This window comes from Siniperca chuatsi, linkage group LG15, assembly GCF_020085105.1.
Source record: "Siniperca chuatsi isolate FFG_IHB_CAS linkage group LG15, ASM2008510v1, whole genome shotgun sequence".
NCBI classification, from domain to species: domain Eukaryota; kingdom Metazoa; phylum Chordata; class Actinopteri; order Centrarchiformes; family Sinipercidae; genus Siniperca; species Siniperca chuatsi.
The window spans coordinates 24,004,820-24,022,022 of NC_058056.1; the positions used below are offsets into that span (position 1 = coordinate 24,004,820).

The 17,203-nt window shown below is 36.7% G+C and overlaps 1 protein-coding gene and 1 long non-coding RNA gene across 2 annotated transcripts; one reads left to right on the plus strand and one right to left on the minus strand.

Annotated features, from left to right (window-relative positions):
* The first annotated feature begins 1,362 nt into the window (after nucleotides 1-1,362).
* On the plus strand, nucleotides 1,363-15,853 carry slc39a8 (solute carrier family 39 member 8). The gene is made up of 8 exons (XM_044166855.1): nucleotides 1,363-2,100; nucleotides 2,867-3,029; nucleotides 7,570-7,739; nucleotides 7,875-7,997; nucleotides 10,499-10,669; nucleotides 12,340-12,547; nucleotides 13,965-14,149; nucleotides 15,418-15,853. Exons 1-8 carry the CDS (start codon nucleotides 1,876-1,878, stop codon nucleotides 15,562-15,564), a joined length of 1,392 nt encoding a protein of 463 aa, XP_044022790.1. The 5' UTR covers nucleotides 1,363-1,875; the 3' UTR covers nucleotides 15,565-15,853.
* Nucleotides 15,007-17,197, minus strand: LOC122861853. The gene is made up of 2 exons (XR_006374583.1): nucleotides 17,064-17,197; nucleotides 15,007-15,560 (listed from the first exon to the last, which is right to left on the minus strand). It is a non-coding gene; the product is annotated as an uncharacterized LOC122861853 (long non-coding RNA).
* Nucleotides 17,198-17,203: the final 6 nt, after the last annotated feature.

The window sequence follows — 17,203 nt, forward strand, 5'->3', positions numbered from 1 at the left end:
CATTTTTTGAGTGGTCTAAGGCATGCATAATATTATATACTTTTTACTGCACTACATTAATGTTAACAGCTATAGTTACTGTGCAGGTTAAGCTTTTACATCTAATCAGTTTATAAAATATGAAGCATTGTTATACCCAACAGTATATAAAGCAGTTAAAGTTAGTTCTATCTCAACCAAATGCAGCAGCAAAGCACAGGTTACGTTAATGCATTAATAATAATAATCCAATAATATACTGTAATAGTACAACACTGGCAGGGTCCAATCTGTAGAAAGAGTACTTTTACTTTTGTAAGTACATTTTGTTGCTAATACTTAATACTACTTAAGTAAAACTTTGAATGCAGGACTTTTACTTAGTATTTTTATAGTTTATTGATATTTTTAGTTAAGTAAATTATCTCAATACTTCTTCCACTACTGTAAACAAACGCTTACTGCTCAAAAAACAGCTTTAAATTAAAGTTTAGAGTGGATTTACACAGTATATTATTCAGTGTTGGAATGTAACTAAGTACATTTACTCAAGTACTGTACTTAAGTACAAATCCAAAGTACTTGTCCTTTACTTGAGTATTTCTGTTTTATGCAACTCTATACTTGTACTCCACGACATCTCAGAGGCAAATATTGTAATTTTTACTCCTCTACATTTGTCTGACAGCTTTAGTTACTTTTCAGATTACAATTTTCCATACCCCTCCTGTCCAGTGAAAACCATGTATCTCCACATTTGATGATTTGGAATAAAACATTTTCTGATGAAGTGAAGGATGAAGTGTTCCTTTGTGGGTTAAAAAAAATTCTCATACTTTTTAAACTAAATAAACTATTTAAAACACCCCAATCATGAAAAGTTGACTTTTTAGAGATATGTGGTTCTCACAGGACAGTTTTACAAACATATGATGATCTTATAGAATATGATGCATTGCTGTAGATTAAACTACCCGACAGTATATAAAGTAATTAAAATCAGCATACACATTAATGCAGCAGTAAGATTAATCCAGAAACAACATATTAAAGACTTACAGGGACCATTTTACTGCACAGTGAGTACTTTTACTTTTGATACTTTAAGTACATGCTGATAATACTTCCATACCTTTACTTATGTAAGGTTTTGAATGCAGGACTTTTACTTGTAGTGGAGTATTTTCACAGTGTGGTATTAGTGCTTTTACTAAAGTAAAGGATCTGAATTCTTCCTCCACACTGATATTATTGCATCTGTTTTGCAACCCTTTGGGTTCTGCATTGATCATCAGCTGCCACTAGGGGGCAACAGGGCCCTTTAAACACAACCGTCGACTCACATGGGCTCATGTTTATGATTTTTTTTTCATAATTGAACTAACAGAGAGACGCAGTTGCAAACTGAGCTGCACTGCCTCATGCATCCGGCATGTTTTCCCCTCTTAACACTGTTACCCTTTGAGCGCACACACACGAGGAGACACCTAAAAGTAGGAGTGTGTGTTTGTGTGTGAGCACGCTGCATACCAAGTGAGAAAGTCAGTAACAAAAGAAAGCATTGAAACATTGAGTGCACGCGGTCGGTCACCTCCATTTTTTCCCTTCATGCCTCTGCAGACTGATCTTTGAACCTGATGTACCTCAGATAGTCCTGATAGATCACTCAGAGCACATCAGACTGCTGCGCCCAAAATAAGTTAATCAGGCTGGGAAAAAACTACAAGACTTAAAGGACAAACCCGATTCATCTGCTCCGACTCTTCCACGGATCTGATTCAGGACTGCGCACAAACTCCACGGATATCATGATGTTTGTGTTTTGAGTAAAATGCTTTCAGAGGAGCAGAAGTAGCAGATTTATTTACTGAAGGAAATAACACTTAAAACCCAGAGATGTTTAACTTAAGATGTTTTATTACGTGCGTCTTGGTTTTTATTTCAAAGTCCCAGAGTGTACATGTGATTGACCGGGATGCACAGGGATTTCTAGAGAATATTTTACGCTATTATGGTGAAAATAAATCCATCTCAACGGAGAATCTGGATGATTTACTGCTGTTAATCTCAACCAGAAGATCCGATTTAATAACTGAAGCAAATCCACTGGCAAACAAAGAGGTGAGCACATGAACTATTTATATTTATTGCTATTTTTATTACTTTAAACTGATTAATGATCATTTACAGAAGTAGTTTATAATTGATTTCTTATAGTGAAACATGTAGTTATACCCAGTTCATAAGGCTTATTTATGAAAAAAAACTAGTCGTAAATTAACTGTAAATTGTTGTAGCCTATATATACACTTTGTTGACATTGTATAGTAATAAATACTGCAATAAATGCCTGAAACATTGTCTAATAGTATATCTGACTCACTTGCTATCTGTAGGCATTTGTCATTAAATTATTGGGCTTATTTTTGACCAAATACTGGTTATTAATGCATATTTCATGTCCTTTTTTCGCTAATAGTTTTTGTTTTTTAATATAATTAATACATTTAAAGATGCAATAATGCACTCAATATGATGAAAAGCATTTCTGTATAAAATTAGGTTATAAATAATCACATTAAACCTACATGTAAATATGTATCAGTCTTCTTGTCGTTTTACCTTTGCTCTACTCTTTTCTACTTTACAGTATGATTAGGCTAATTTCATAATAAATGTCATGAATGTTATCTTGTTTTATCCCCTGCCAATAATAATAATAAAACTTTACTTATAGCACATTTCATACAAAAAGATGAAAAATACATATAAAAGAAGACAGATGCAAGAAATAGGAGAATTAAAAACATAGTAGGAAGGATTTTAGAGACAAAAGAGAGAAAAACAATAAAAAAAAGACATCTAATAAGGTCTTTCTGGCCCTCAGTGTCCCTCAGCAGAGCAGATCCTGTCCCACTTTGGGTTCAGTAATGTCAGTCAGCTGACTGTGGGACATCTGGGGAGGATCTGTCCCGCTGTGTTGACCCAGGTGCTGCTGCCCTCCTGCCCCTACACCGCCCCCAAGGCTCTGCCGCCTCTCGACTACACTGGTGAGTTGCTTCATCACAACATTGGTTTATTTGTCAAGACCCCCACAACTCAAATAATTCACAGTTCATGGGGGTTTGTTGCCTTGAATTAGGTCTGGCAGTGCTTTAATCCACAGTGACACAGAGATCATTACGCAGTCACTGTGGATGCTCCTTGAAGACGGTGGTTGCCAGTTTCTTTTTTGCTTGTAAACCCTAAAAAAACAAAAGGATGTGGGTTGGCTGAAGTTTCATTTGATTCAGCTGTGAAGTCGTGGGTTCAAATCCGGCCTCAGAGCCATGTCAGATGTCTTCCCTTCTCTCTGTCTCTTATCTTTCATGTCTCTTTTCATTGTAAATTGTCTACTACAGACGAATAATGACCAACTAAAACCTGTGACACTCAACAACAACTTTTTCTTTTTAGACTCTTTTACTTGGTTCATCACTAGAAGAAGCAAATGACAGGAGACATAGTAATTAAATTTATCACATGTTTTTAGATTATTCCATTTTATTCATTTATTACTGCAAGGGTTACTATATAAAGTTAATAAACTATGGGAAAAAAGTTTTCACAAATGGTTTGAAAAAGTATGAAAAAGTTACCGTTTATAGTTTACATATGGTGTCACATTCCCTGTTTTTCCCCATTTTTGTTATCCCACATATTCTGATATTTCTTGCTATTTAGAATAAATTTCATCCAGAGAATAGCTTTTAAAATCAAATCAGGAAATGAGGATATGGAAAAAAGGAAAATTTAACCTGCTGTAGAGGCAAAATAATCTCACCGAATGGTCCATCTTATAGCCGTTATGGAGCTTTCATTCGTATCACACAATCTTCCCTGTTGTCCACTTGTCACGGAATTTATTGTGCCATTTAAGGACAAGATTTAAGATAATTTTGCCAACTGCTGTTTCCTCGGTCAAGAACAAACTTTCAATGTCAACTTTTAAGCCAACATGAACAAGCAGACCTTAAAGTTTGAACATCTACACTGGGCTAAACTGGGCAAACTCCATCTGCTGAAGAAGATCGTGTGGTACCATCAAAATCTCTGGAACTGTTACTAAATGAAAAGATTGTTTTGTTGTTTCCAAGGTCAAGAATTAACTTTGAGTCTCTGCTTTCACCGCAAGAAAGCAAAAGTGGACGTTTGTCTTGTGTAGCTATGATGTGGACAGTTACAGAGATTTAAAGCACATACAGAGTCACAATATGGTGCAATGACAACAGGACGTCACTCTGAACTCTGCCCTCGTCCCTTTATGTCCTTGCTCAAGTTGGTAAAATGTGGATCGATAAAATTAATATTTAGGGTTTCATTCCACAAGAGGATATACTGTACGACTAGATTTAGAATATGGCTTAGTTACTTGTAATCAGTCTTACTGTCAACCCATCAATCAGTCAGTTTTTAATTTAGTTTTTCTTATTATTTTGAAGTCCTCACTTTGTTCCTAACTAATAAATGGGTGTCCTGGTGGATCCTCATGTTTGAATCTGGACCTTTGTCTCAGGTCATCACCCTCTATCTCCCAGTCTTACTTGTCTGTCTCCACTCTTGTCAAATAAAGTCAAAAACACCGTCGTCTCCTGTGGAGGAGCCATAACGCTCCACAATGTCCTGGATTGACTAACAGAGCCACTGACCTCTCAGATTCACCGTCAAACACTCATCCTGCTGTTGACACAATAACAGCCAACTGTGACTGTTGTTCAGTGTGTTGTTCATGATGCATGCTGTTTCTTCACCGGCCTCATGAACAGAATTTCTCCTCCACAAATAAACAATGTTGTGTCTTTTGTTGAGTTGAAACGTCTGTTTGGTAACTCTGCGGTAATAAATATAACAAAATGTAGGTTTTCAAGTTACAGATCTTCCAGGAGAAATGTCTCCATCATGGAGGTGCTTTTGAAGAACTGGTTGTGCCCAAACAATGGCAAATTATATAGGATAAGCCTTCATTGATCCCCAGAGGGGAAATTCAGTTGTTGCAGCAGCACAAGCACAGAATAAAGTACAGATAAATAGAGAAAGTAAAAAATAAGTAATTACAGGTATATAAAAATAAGAATAGAAGTAAAAATACAAACTATAAAAGAGCAATTAAAGATATTATAAGGCAAGAGTGACAGTGGTACAGTTAGTAGCAGCAAGTCTAGTATATGTAATAATATATAATATGATTAAGTAATGATACTTAGTGTTTGTTTGTATTAATATAGAAATATAATATAGTTATACAATGTAATAAAAATAGTATAACATATTAACATCATATAGTATAATATAGTATGGGAGATAAGATATATTATAAGGTGAAATGTAGTTATATAGTATACCATAATAGTAAAGCAATATAACATAAAATATAAAATATAATATAGTATATATAACAAAAATACAACAACAAAAAAGATACCTTAAAATTGTGCTCTGCAGTTGTAGATAAATTCAGTGATGTTGTAATTTAAGGAGATACATTTGTTCCTAAATTTTAGTTTCTATCACACAGGAAGTTGTGGTGTGAAAAAAGTCAGCTCAGTCTTTGCTTGCTCACTAGCTAGGAAGCTAATTCAACAATCCATACAGCCTTCACTAGCTACACACGCTAGTTCCCATGCTAATATTTACTTTTACTACCAGTAGATACATTTTGCATATTAAGGGCTGGTTTCACTCAAATATCATTGTCGAGCCAATACTAATTTTGCTCATATACCAGTCTAATGCTTGTTAAGATAGCTGGCTATTAGCCTAAAAATTAATTCACCATACCTCAGAGCTATGTGTTTAACAACTATTTAACAATAAATTCCACCAGCAACTAACAAATAAAAACTAAAACTAAAAGAAGTTTGTGGGTTGCTGACAATGCTGAGAGTGAGCAGAGCTAACCAGCTTGAAAATGCAGCTTAGTTGGTCGTGTTTTTTTAGTTTGAACACAATTTACCCAGATACAAATAAAATAAAAGTTATTCTTTAGATAATTTTGTTATGTTGGTTTATTCTGTACACGTGACATCTTTTGCATGTCTGTCCATCCTGGGAGAGGGATCCCTCTTCCCGAGGTTTCTTCCATTTTTTACAAGTTTTTTTTGGGGGAGTTTTTCCTCATCTGAATTGAGCGTCTTATGACACAGGATGTCGTATGCTGTACAGATTGTAAAGCCCCCTGAGGAAAATTTGTGATTTGTGATATTGGGCTATATAAATAAATGTGACCTGACTTGACTTGATGTTTTCGTATTAATATTTTAAGACACCTATGAAACCAGTCAGATGTGTTTAAAGCCCCTGAAAACATGGCTTCAAATCTAGGATTTCCCCATAACATTAAATATTCATGACTAAATAAGCAACAATCACAGTTTAAAAAAAAACTTCAGATATTGTTTATCAAGAGTTTAAGTCCAAAAACTCAGCTAATCTGATTCGTCAGGACTGTGTGCGTCTGATTGGATCAGATTTGATTAACAGTAACCAAACAATCCACCAACTGTCATCAGATTCTGCCTAAAATGTTGCTGAATCCTGATTGGTGCACAGAAGTATCCGACATCAACTGAGCCTTGACAACAAAGCATAGAAAAAAAACCCTCTGTCATGTAAAATAACCAAAACTATGTACCTTTGGCAGATATTGTGTGGATCCTATCACTAATAGTAACAAGCTGATTGAGAAAATAAGTTTAAAACATGGCAGTGATGTGCCTATCTGCTAGCCAACTAGCTATTAACTAAACACAAAATCTATGTGATTAATCAGCGGACAAATGAGTCGTAAGTTATCAATGAGAAAAACTATTCAATTAACCATGTCAGTTTTTTCACAATGATCAAGTTGTTCAGTACATTTAGAAATGGCCTTCTGCTTTCAGTCTGTTATCTAAGAGCTGGATTAAAAGGACTTTTTTTGCCCTGAGTTCAGCCTTACAGGCAGGAGTTACTCTTAGCTTGTGCACTGCCCCCAGCCCCTCTTTGGTTATGTTTGGGTCAGGTCCATGGTTGGATTTAGGGCCTGCTAATATTGGCAAAAGGAGGCAGGATTTGAAATGAAGCCTAAGAGGAAGTCCTGCCTCATAAACTTAACTCAGGGGGGAAAAAAGTCCTAATATCATGAAGGACCTCCAATATGGCCAACAGTAGATGTCCTGCATGACCTTAAATCCTCTACAGTAATTCAACTTTTGCCTAGTTTATGAAATCTTTTACATTTGTTGTTTTAAACACATTCCTGAGAAGAAAAATCCTTCAAGCAGCAGCAACAATAGTTTGTTTCTAATGAATAGAAGACGAATTGGTAGAAAAGATTAGAAGAGTAGTTGAGTAAATAAAGAAAAGCGTTCAAACAAACAGATACTCAATAGAAACTTAAACCACATTAACAGAAAATTCAAGATAGACCACGTCACTTCCCAAAAAGGATGCAGAAACACCACATCAACAAGCCTAAAGCATTGAAGATGTAAACAAAGTTTAGAGGAAGAAACTTTAGCATTATAATGTTAAATATTAGTAACTGTTTATTCTTAAATTCTGCCTTGACAGTGTGGGGTTACGGGTTTCTGGCGGTCACAGTGATCAACCTGGCGTCTCTGCTTGGTCTCCTACTGATCCCCTTCGCCAAGAAGCCTTATTTCCCCAAAGTGCTGACCTACTTCATTGGCCTGGCCATCGGGACACTCTTCTCCAACGCTGTACTTCAGCTCATACCAGAGGTTTGTAAGCAGTGGATTGGGTAAAATGGAGCCACTCACCAGATCACGAAATTACATGTTTTGAAGATGTTTTAGTGCTTCAAAGGGAGGTATTGTATACTAACATGCCTCTTACATTCTCCTGTTAATCCACAGGCCCTGGGTTTTGATCCCAAATTGGATAACTACGTGGCAAATGCAGTTGGAATATTTGGAGGGTTTTATATCCTATTCTTCGTGGAGAAGATACTGAAAATGGCTCTCGGGGTAGAGCATGAGGTAATATAACAGTGCAGTGAGTGAGTTTATTATGTGCAAAGCACTTTTCTTTTATTGCAAAGTGATATCACTTATTCCAGTTGTTTAACTGCCAGAGAATAGCCCAGGTTTATTGGCTAATTTGGCTGCTAATTAGTGACTACCATGAGGGCAATTACACTTTATGTCACTTACATCATTTGTTACTATTTTAATCATTTTGCACAAGGGTCAGGGACACGTGGGTCACAGATTGTGACCTTCTGTAATCATAAGATTAGAGCACAGAATCTTAATATTGTTAACTTTAAACTAACACAGAGGTATTATAATCAGGCAACAGTATATAAAACTGAATTTTAAAGGCAGAAAAAGAATTTGATGAAAGCTGAAAAAGTCAAAATAGTAGAATAAAGGGTAACACTTTATTTGAAGGGGTGTGCATAAGACAGACATGACATCTGTCATGAACATGAAGTCTTTATGAATGTTTATTACTATTGTCATTAAGTGTCATTTGGTCAATTATGTCATTTATGTCAAGTTGACAGTTGGAGATGTCTTTGTTATGACAACTTGACATTAACCAAGACAACATAAACATGCCGTAGCAGACCAAATTATCAAACTTAAAGAAATTATTTAGCTTTATGTGTTAACATTACATTATACTGTCATATGTGGTTGGTTTTGACATTGGCTGTCATGAGACCATTATAATTGCATCATGAATAATTCCCTTGACCTCAACTAAAGTTTTGGACTTGTCATAAAGATGTTTTGGACTTGTCATAAAGATGTCATTAAGTTTTATTTCACTGTCAAATGCTTTTATAACGGTGTCATGAATAATTCCCTACACCTCAACTAAAGTGGAACCATTTGGACTTGGAAAGATGTTATTAAATATAAGGCCAGTTAGATGACAGAGTACAGTACCGAGATTATTTACAGAGTTTTCTGATGGGCAGCTTTACTTGTTGCTAAAGTAGGCTAACCGCTAACTGCTGCTAAGTGTAGTTGCCATTAGCTTGTTAGCTCGGTTAGCCGTGCAGCTAGCCATCCTACTCAGCCCGGGTGCCAGGAGCCAAACCCAGCAAGAAAACCACCTCAGTACTGTATCCCCTGTCAAACTGGCCACCCTCAGTCTTGAAGGCTGTGTTTGGTCCCAGTCTGTCCGTGTTCAACGGCTAACAGAGAGCTATTTGATTCCACCACATATCGCTACATCCTGCCCAATCGGTACCACGCATGTGCAACTCTCAACAGAGATGAGAAGGAAGCAAGATGGCTTACAAATGAAATATAACGTGTTAATTTGTGAGCTTTAGAGGTGCTTGTAGTTAGATTTAGTTACCTTTGGACGTAGCCAGCCTTGGAAAGAAAGCAAATAAACGTATTTCCCAAAATGTTGAACTTTAAGAGAAAAAAAACAAAGGCTCTGTTGGCACCTACTGTTTCCATGTGCCACCATATTGATCAGACCTCTTTGTTTAATTTACTCATGGTAGATTTACTGAGCCTATACAGAATGCTATTTTTAGCCATGCTAGCGGTGGTGCTCTATGATCGGTCTGTTGGTCGGTATACCGCTTTGGTCCAGACTGAAATATCTCAACATGAATTTATGTACAGAGATTCATGGTCTCCAGAGGATGAATCCTACTGACTTTGGTGATCCCCTGACTTTTCCTTTAGGGGTTGACATTATTGGTTTTGAGTGAAAAACCTCAACTATTGGATGGATTGCCAAGACTTTTGGCCAACACATTCATGTCCCCCCTCAGGATGAATTGTAATCACTGTGGTGATCCCTTAACGTTTCATCTAGCGCCATCATCAGGTAAAAAATTTCATTTGTGCAATAGGCTACTTTGGTTTATGGCCAAATATGTGGTAAACTCATTTCCCATCATCCTCAGCTGTACTTTGTATTTGTGTTTGTGTAATTAGCAAATGTTAGCATGCTAACACACTAAACTAAGATGGTGAACATGGTAAACATTATACCAGCTAAGCATCAGCATGTTAGCATGGTGATGTTAGCATTTAAGCAACGCTGTGCCTAAGCACAGCCTCACAGAGCTGCTAGCATGTCTGTAGACTTTTAGTTCAACTATATTTTATTCCACATTCATTCAGTAACACATGGTGCTGCCCAGGAACAACAGTTTATACTGATTTAAGTACTGATTTAACTATTAACCTGCAGGTTGGGAATGACAAAGTGCACTAAAAGAAACAAATGGCACAATTTGAAAACTTAAGCTGAGTTTTAAAAACTGGGAACTAGATTTGAAAGTTTGTAGATTAGTTTTCAATCTTTGCTGTAAATATTTGCAGTCTATACCTGTGTTTGACATTTTGTAGATTTAAAATTTAAAAAAGGAAGACTTGCGTATCATCTCCTCAGGCTACCAATTCATTAAACCTACAGGGTGTTTCTTTCTGTTCGGTTGATTTCATGTTCTTGGACATCCACTCTCCTGCTTATCTGCCTCTTGTGTGTCTCTTGTCCTTAGCATGGCCACAGCCATTTCACTCCTGCAGAGGCACCTCAAGAAAACTCCCTCCACAACGGAAACATACTGGAGAAAAAGGACTCCATCGTTTTGACAAGAATCAACACTATCGCCACAGACAAGAGCAGCCCGAACCCAGAACCTCCACATACAAATGTGACACCTTCTCAGGTACCGGTGCCGTCTCATGTCATCTGTAACAGTAATAAAATAGGCTGAATTAAACTGTGCAACTCTTGGGATTGATCAACTCTCTCTACGCACATGTCAAAGTAACCTACTGAGCAATTAACTTTGTACTCAATCATCTTTTATCTAATGAGTAGCTAAGTCTTAAGATAAGCTTGTAAAAACAATGAGTCTTCCCTGAAGTTTTATCTTAAGTACTTTTGTGCTTGATAGAGATTTTCTCTTCACCACAGTCCACTATCACAGACACACCTGACACGAATTCATCATGGACTATAAATTGATGACATCTGTCGTACAGCTGTGAGTTACAGTATGTGTCATGCAAAGAGTAAAATTGTGCAATCGTGAACGGTATTTCAAAATATGTCCAAAGAGCGACCAGAGAGTGGTGATATTTTATTGTGGTTTAGACACACTTCTTTTGTTTTTCTATAAGTTCAGATGTTTAGTGTTAGCTTAAGAGTCATTTATTGAGCTGTTATCAGTGACACAGGGCGATTAGAGCTGCTGTTAATATTTAACAGTGAAATCTCTTGTGTCCTATGGAGGAGTCTGGGTTTCTAGGGATCAAATACTAAACAAACAGACCAGCCGGTGTCACAAAGGGATCAAGCAGTGAAACCAAGCTGAAGGCCTCAGTTCCTATCCCTCATGGTAAATGTTGGAATTGTCTGACTTGAGTACAAAGACTCCTTGTTTGGCCTTGGCTTATAAAAGGGGCATTTTGTCACAGCAGAGTATCTTCAACCAAGGCCCAAAGGCTCTGTTTATGTACGCCTGTTCTCAGGTTTCCCATTAAACACACTTGTGCCATTATATCTGTAAGTGAAGAGTTCTGTTGCAAATGGTGCACATCCATTTAGGGAAAATATTTCCTGAAGTTGATTAATCAGTACAGCTTTGTTGATTAAAGCCTAAAGATTTCGTCAAAGCCAAATTTTTAAACTGTACAATGGCCCATTAAGTAAGTATCTTATTCACAATTCTTTAAAAAAAAACCTAGTCTAAGACATTTATGTGACAAGTGTTTTTAAGTTATATCGGACGATTTACAATATATCCTCAGCCTTGTGTTTAGTGATAATTAGCAAATGTTAGCATGCTAACATGTTAAAATAAGATGGTGACAATGGTGAACATTATACCTGCTAAACATCAGTATGTTAGCATTGTCATTGCGTGCATGCTGATATTAGCATTTAGCTTACATCACCGATTTGCCTAAGTTCAGCCTCAGAGCTGCTAGCATGTAAACTCTTTGTTTTGTTTAAAATTGAAATCCATTTTCGAATACAGCAGTGCAAGTTTAAGCTTTTGTCACTGCAGTGATGTCCAAAATTAAACACGTAGGGTATTAAAGCAATCACATCCAATCTTAACTTAAAATCTAAACCTTTGTTGCTCTTTAGTTTGGAATATTGATGAGAAAATGCCTTAACGGGGTATCGATCAGATGCCAAAAGCAAAATGTTCAAATTGTCCTTTATTTTCTGGATGATTTGTGGGATTAAACATAGAGATAACATTGTGGGTCATTTTTGTGGCTCGTTAACTCCACATATGTTATTGTTTGCATGTGACTCATCTATGGTATAATCAAACAGTAGCATGAGTTGAATGCCTTTAACCTGTCTCATCACATCTTCCAGGATGTAGAGGTGTCTCATGTGATGTGCCACTGGCTGCGTGGGCAACGCATCTCCAACATCAAGACAGTGGCGTGGATGATAACTCTGAGTGACGCACTGCATAACTTCATTGATGGTCTAGCTATCGGTGCCTCGTTCACTGTGTCGGTACTGGCGGGGTTCAGCACGTCCACCGCCATTGTATGTGAGGAGTTTCCCCATGAGCTGGGTGAGTGTGTCTTGGATCCTGTTCATCCCCAAAGATTAAAAGCAGGTTACATCTTTTCACTCAAACAAAAAGGGCCATTAGGAATCTATGATCTTTATCGACCTCTACTGACATACTGCAGAAGTTCACCAAAACTTTTATCTTCTTCTATGGTGTGTTTCAACTCCACACAATTAATAAACTATAAAAGTAGAAACCCCTACAATGTAATCCGATACAACAGTCATATAAGAAATACTATCTCTGATGCTTTTAGTTTTTACCTTTTTACTACTCTTTATAGCATACCAAGTGACATAAGAAAGTAAACATGTTCTTTTATACATTAGGGTACACAGGAATTAGAGAGAGACTTTTCATGAGCTCTGAAAACAGCCCTGTTTTCAGCTTTGTGACGATGCATTTTCCAGCTAATCCAAGGGGGGTTTAAATAGTTTAGCTTAAGAAGTAGGAGATTTTTCTCAACCCATAAAGGAACACTTTATCCTTAAGTTTATCAGAAAAAATCTAATTCTAAATCACCAAATGTGGAGATACATGGTTTTCACTAGACAGGAAGGGTATGGAAAATTGTAATCTGAAAAGTAACTAAAGCTGTCAGACAAATGTAGAGGAGTAAGAATGACAATATTTGCCTCTGAGATGTCGTGGAGTACAAGTATGAAGTTGCATAAAACGGATATACTCAAGTAAAGTACAAGTACCTCGGATTTGTTCTTAGGTACAGTACTTGGGTAAATGTACTTAGTTACATTCCACCACAGGCTACCAGGATGACTGCAAAGCAAGTTTTCAAAATGGAAACACATGTGTTTGCTAATTACTTCAGAGACTGGACAGAAATGTCTACTGAAGAAGGAATAAATGTATATTGCCACAGAGATGGAATAATATTACTGAGAGTGAGGCCTCTACCTGAAGCATGTTGAAAATATCTCCGGCTTACTCGTAGCAGCATTCGCTATTATTTAGCAAAATGAAAAAGTGTTGAGAGCTTCTTTGAACTCCAGTGGGTAATTCATTTTTGTGCCAAGACTGAATAAAAGGCCATACAGTCTTTTCAAACACCTCATAATTATTTTTTGGTTTTGGGGTAAAAGTCTTACTAATTGTCTTACTAATTGCACTTTTAAACTCAAACCTTATGTTTGCAAAAATGATCTACAGAATATTTCAGCTACGGCACATTTAACTTGTTTTAAAACCTTCGTTTGCTGGATGCTTTGTTACAGAAATAATATCAGTATCTCTGTTTCAAGTGAAGTCAAAAACTCTTTTAATCAAACATACACATTATATTACACTAATTTACAGAGCAAAATGACATACACTGCTTTTAAAATAATGTTCAAACTGCTGTTTAACTTATCAGTTTTAATCACTGTTGTATCAGCCTTGTGTTTTGTTCTCTCTGCAGGTGACTTTGTTATCCTGCTGAATGCTGGTATGAGCGTCCCACAAGCCATTTTCTTCAACCTGCTGTCAGCAGTGTCGTGTTACATCGGCCTCGTCTTTGGCATCCTGCTCGGGAGCAACTTTGCCCCCAATGCAATCTTTGCCATCGCAGGAGGAATGTTCCTGTATATTTCACTGGCAGACATGGTGAGTTAGCTTACACCATCTGAGGATACTCTACATGTGCAGATTGCTATTCATGTTTGCATTTTTATTTCCACAAATCTGATCTTTTTTTAGTGTTATTTGGTGTTATTCTATATGTTTGTTATTGTCAACACATCCCATGAAAAGTCCATGAAAATCAACAACGTGTTAGTCAACTTCCCTACCCTGTCTGTGGCACTCAGTCCCAAGCCCATTGGTTCCTACTGATGATGTAAATCTTTAAAGCTGCAACAATCACTATTTTTATTTTAACAACAGATCAAATGACTACATGCATGTGAAAGGTGTTACTCGTAGTGACAAACCCACAGGAAATTATCACCTGACACTGCAGTTTTTCAGAGTGTTTTAGCATCTTTCAGCTCATTGGTTTGGTTTACAGCCCACAACTTTACTGTTTTGGTTCCCTCTCACCGCTCTCATCTTTGTAGTTTTGGCAGCTGTTTTCAGGAAAAAGCATTGATAATGACACTGTACACTCTTCTGTCCAGCACCAAACAGCAGAGATATCAGCAGAAACATTAGATTTACATTCATTGGGTGGCCAGAAACACGACTCCAAATAAATGCTAATGCTGCTCTGTGCCTGTTGGTTGTGTAAATAGCCAACAGTTTGCTAACATGTTGTCCATATCAACAACAAGGGTGATAACATGTTGTGTTTACAAAATGTTGTGCTGCCCCCAGGTGGCCAAAAGAATCAATGACTGCTGGTTTAAAATTGATCAAAAATACATTGTTTTGTTAATAAAAAGAGAAAAGTTCACCTGGGCACTGTAGTTTTTAGCAAACATTTCCCAAACAGAAGTAAAATTATACAAAGTCAACTCAGAACCCCTCATCAAAGTTTATATATTTCTATAAGCTGTGAGCACTTCAAGCAAGCAAAGAGTTATTTTTTACCTTCTCAGTTTGGTTAATTAGAGGCCTGAAGAGGTAAAACTATCCAGTATAGTATCCAGTATTGTAAAGATAAATATCCTAAAAAATAAACTTAATTTTATGGAGGAGAAAATTGTTTTTGTTCCTAACTTGTTAATCAACTCTTGACTTGTGGTCTTTTCTCCAGTTATACTGCATGAGAACAACATGATAATTGTAGCTCACACAAACCAGCTGATTCACACTTCATGTTTGTATACTATCACTTCCTATTATTGTTGACTGTTGAACAATAAGGCCATTGTATTTTGTCTGTTAGAGGATTGTGCATGAGACAGATATCTGAATGTCATTCTTCATCTCAGTTTCCAGAGATGGACAGCATAGCACGGGAACAGGAGCGGACTTCCACCAAGATCATCTTCTTCCTGATCCAGAACGCAGGGCTGCTCACCGGGTTCACCATCATACTGCTGATCACCTTGTTTGCAGGGGACATCAACCTGGGCTAGAGGGGAGGGGAGACAGAGGAACACAAACTGGAAAGATAAATAAATAAGAGCTGCTTCCGTTTCTGCTCACAGCTCACTCAGCTGGGCAGGAAAGTAAATGTAAAGTGAATGTTTTGTACAAACAAAACCAAATGTTTAAAGGAAAAAAATATGCTTTTATATCTTTTGACTATCAATTTAGTGGAATGTTTACTCCATATAAAAAGGGAAAATCTTAACAATCATTTGATGTATGAACTCTTGTCAAATTTGTTTTTGAGGAGACAATAAATTATTTTTTCAGTCTTCATATAGTGTGAAATATCTTACATTTATTGTACCTCATTGGTGCTGTAGTGTGAACTAACATAAGCTGTGTTGTTGTGACAGCACTTATTGTTTTGCCTTTTATGGTGTTTGACCTCAGAGTTTTGTGACCTCTATGACCTTCACTGGCTCTTTTTTTTTTCTTTATGCTCTTTTTGAGCATAATATGTATTTTGATGTCTGTCAAATTATAGACAATGTTAAGATGTTAATGAAACCTGTGTGACTCTAACCGATTGTGCTCCCGTAGGGCAAAATACAACACAAATCACCACCACGACTTCGAATGACATGAGCTTTGTAGCCAGGTTCAAAGTACATGAACCTGGTAGTACTTGCTCTACATCAGAGACTGCCATATAGCCATTATATTATGTATGAATGTATGAGTTTTTCCCCTCAGGGTTTAATTACATTTACAGTTTCTGTCAGTGACTGTATGATTAGTACAATAACCAACATGGGACGCCACAAATACCAAAGACAAATTAAAGAAACTTCTCGACAATACAAATGGACCTATTATGTACAATATGTGCATTTTTCAGTAATATACTTGAACCTTTGACTTGTGTCGCCCCACTTTATTCTATGTACTCTGTTCAGTTCTCTCAAAATGATATTCTCTTCGTATGCAAGCCACTTTATTTGTTAAACTTTTTTGCATAGTATTGTGTGGCTATCTTATTCTATAAAATGATAAATTCTAAATTGTCAACCATGTACTGTAGGCCAGTGGTTTCCAACTGGGGGTCGCAAGATAAAATCTGATGGGTCATAAGATGATAAACAATATAGAAAAGCAGAAAAACATATTTCTGCTACACAAAAATATATTTATTTAGACTTTACTTTAGTGTTAACCTTTCTTGTGAATTATTTGATCATTTTCCTTCTCAGGTCTCTAATAAATAGTCAATTAAAACAGAAAAACAAATGCCTTTTTAGTTGAACTGGTCACAACCTGTAGACATACGATTGGTTACGAGGAGGAGTCTGTTTGTTTTAAGGGGTCACAAGCTAAAAAGGTTGGGAAATAAGTAAATAGTTTTATTTCTTTATGCCAACAACAAAATATTAACTGTTAATCTAGTAATACATATACAGTGCCATTGTTAATCAATCATGTAAAGTTACACCATAATAGGTTCAGAGTGAGGATATATTAGACAATATTTGACTTTATAACTTACCTTACCAATGCAGACAGTGCCAACGCGCATTAAACAGGAAGTGGATCAAGCTGCGTTCAGGCAACATCGTACAGCTCGTAATTATGAGCAGCCCAGTGAGAAAAACGCTTCACATCAACAGCCTTGTTGTCGTCCCGCGT